General features: G+C 38.7%; 1 protein-coding gene across 1 annotated transcript; it reads right to left on the bottom strand.

The window, feature by feature from the left end:
* Positions 1–35: 35 nt before the first annotated feature.
* On the bottom strand, positions 36–631 carry LOC108760386 (uncharacterized; the record flags this gene model as incomplete). Its single annotated transcript, XM_018506359.1, has 1 exon — positions 36–631. A coding segment is annotated over exon 1 (596 nt), but the record flags the coding sequence as incomplete, so codon positions are not given.
* Between the last annotated feature and the right edge of the window lie 245 nt (positions 632–876).

The raw sequence follows: 876 nt of genomic DNA, 5'->3' as shown, positions 1-876 counted from the left end.
CCGCTAAGCGTTCGTTCTCATATCGCTCTCTTAACCTTGACCAGGCATCTGCATAGTTAAGCCCGGAGATTTCTATTGAGGCTATAGTCTCGGCTGCCTCTCCCTTTAATGCTGATTTTAAATAGTGGAACTTTTGAATGTCTCCCAACGAATTATTAGAATGTATTAATGAATTAAATATATCGAAAAAGGGATGCCAATCTTCATACGCTCCCGAAAAAGACGGTAAATCGATTTTTGGCAATCTAACTAGATTTTCACGAGTTCCTACTCGAGAAGAATTAACTATTTCCGATGCCTGCTCAATATTACTAGTAACGGAAGCTGGTCTTACTCGCCGTTCCATTGTTCTACTTGCTATTAATTTTAAATGCATATATTTTTCTTCCAAAGTAGCTATTTCTAAATCGACTTGTTCATCTGTGCTTTCACTATCGTATACCGCTATATTTATTTGGATCTCTAATAAAGATTGCCACAGTTCCTCTAGTCTCTCTACCTTCAGCTTTAACTCATCGAGATCGACTGTATTACTATCCATATCTTTCATAAACTTTTCAATGCGAGTAATACTAGCCTTTGCTACTCTCCTGCTAGTCTTAAGTTTAGTCAATTCTTCCTTTAACGACATTTTTGATTATTGAAATAGTGACTAAATGAGAATGCTCTCGCCTAACCTTAAATATAATTGCGCTTATCCTTAATGGATATCTTTGGTTATTGTCTTCTCTGGTGGCACTATAACCTCGTCCGTGTGGAATCGCTCGCCCCTCGTGCTCGCTGATCCTTGCAAAAAATGGCTCGTTCGCCTTGTAATATGATGTGGAGTGCCTTTGAATATAGGTACTGGTTGTGTAGACTCGAAGAAAACGGCGT

This window comes from Trachymyrmex cornetzi, unplaced genomic scaffold (genome assembly GCF_001594075.2).
Source record: "Trachymyrmex cornetzi isolate Tcor2-1 unplaced genomic scaffold, Tcor1.1 C3863216, whole genome shotgun sequence".
Lineage (NCBI taxonomy): Eukaryota > Metazoa > Arthropoda > Insecta > Hymenoptera > Formicidae > Trachymyrmex > Trachymyrmex cornetzi.
The sequence above is the reverse complement of the archived record's forward strand: the minus strand, read 5'-3'. Positions and strand labels throughout refer to the sequence as shown.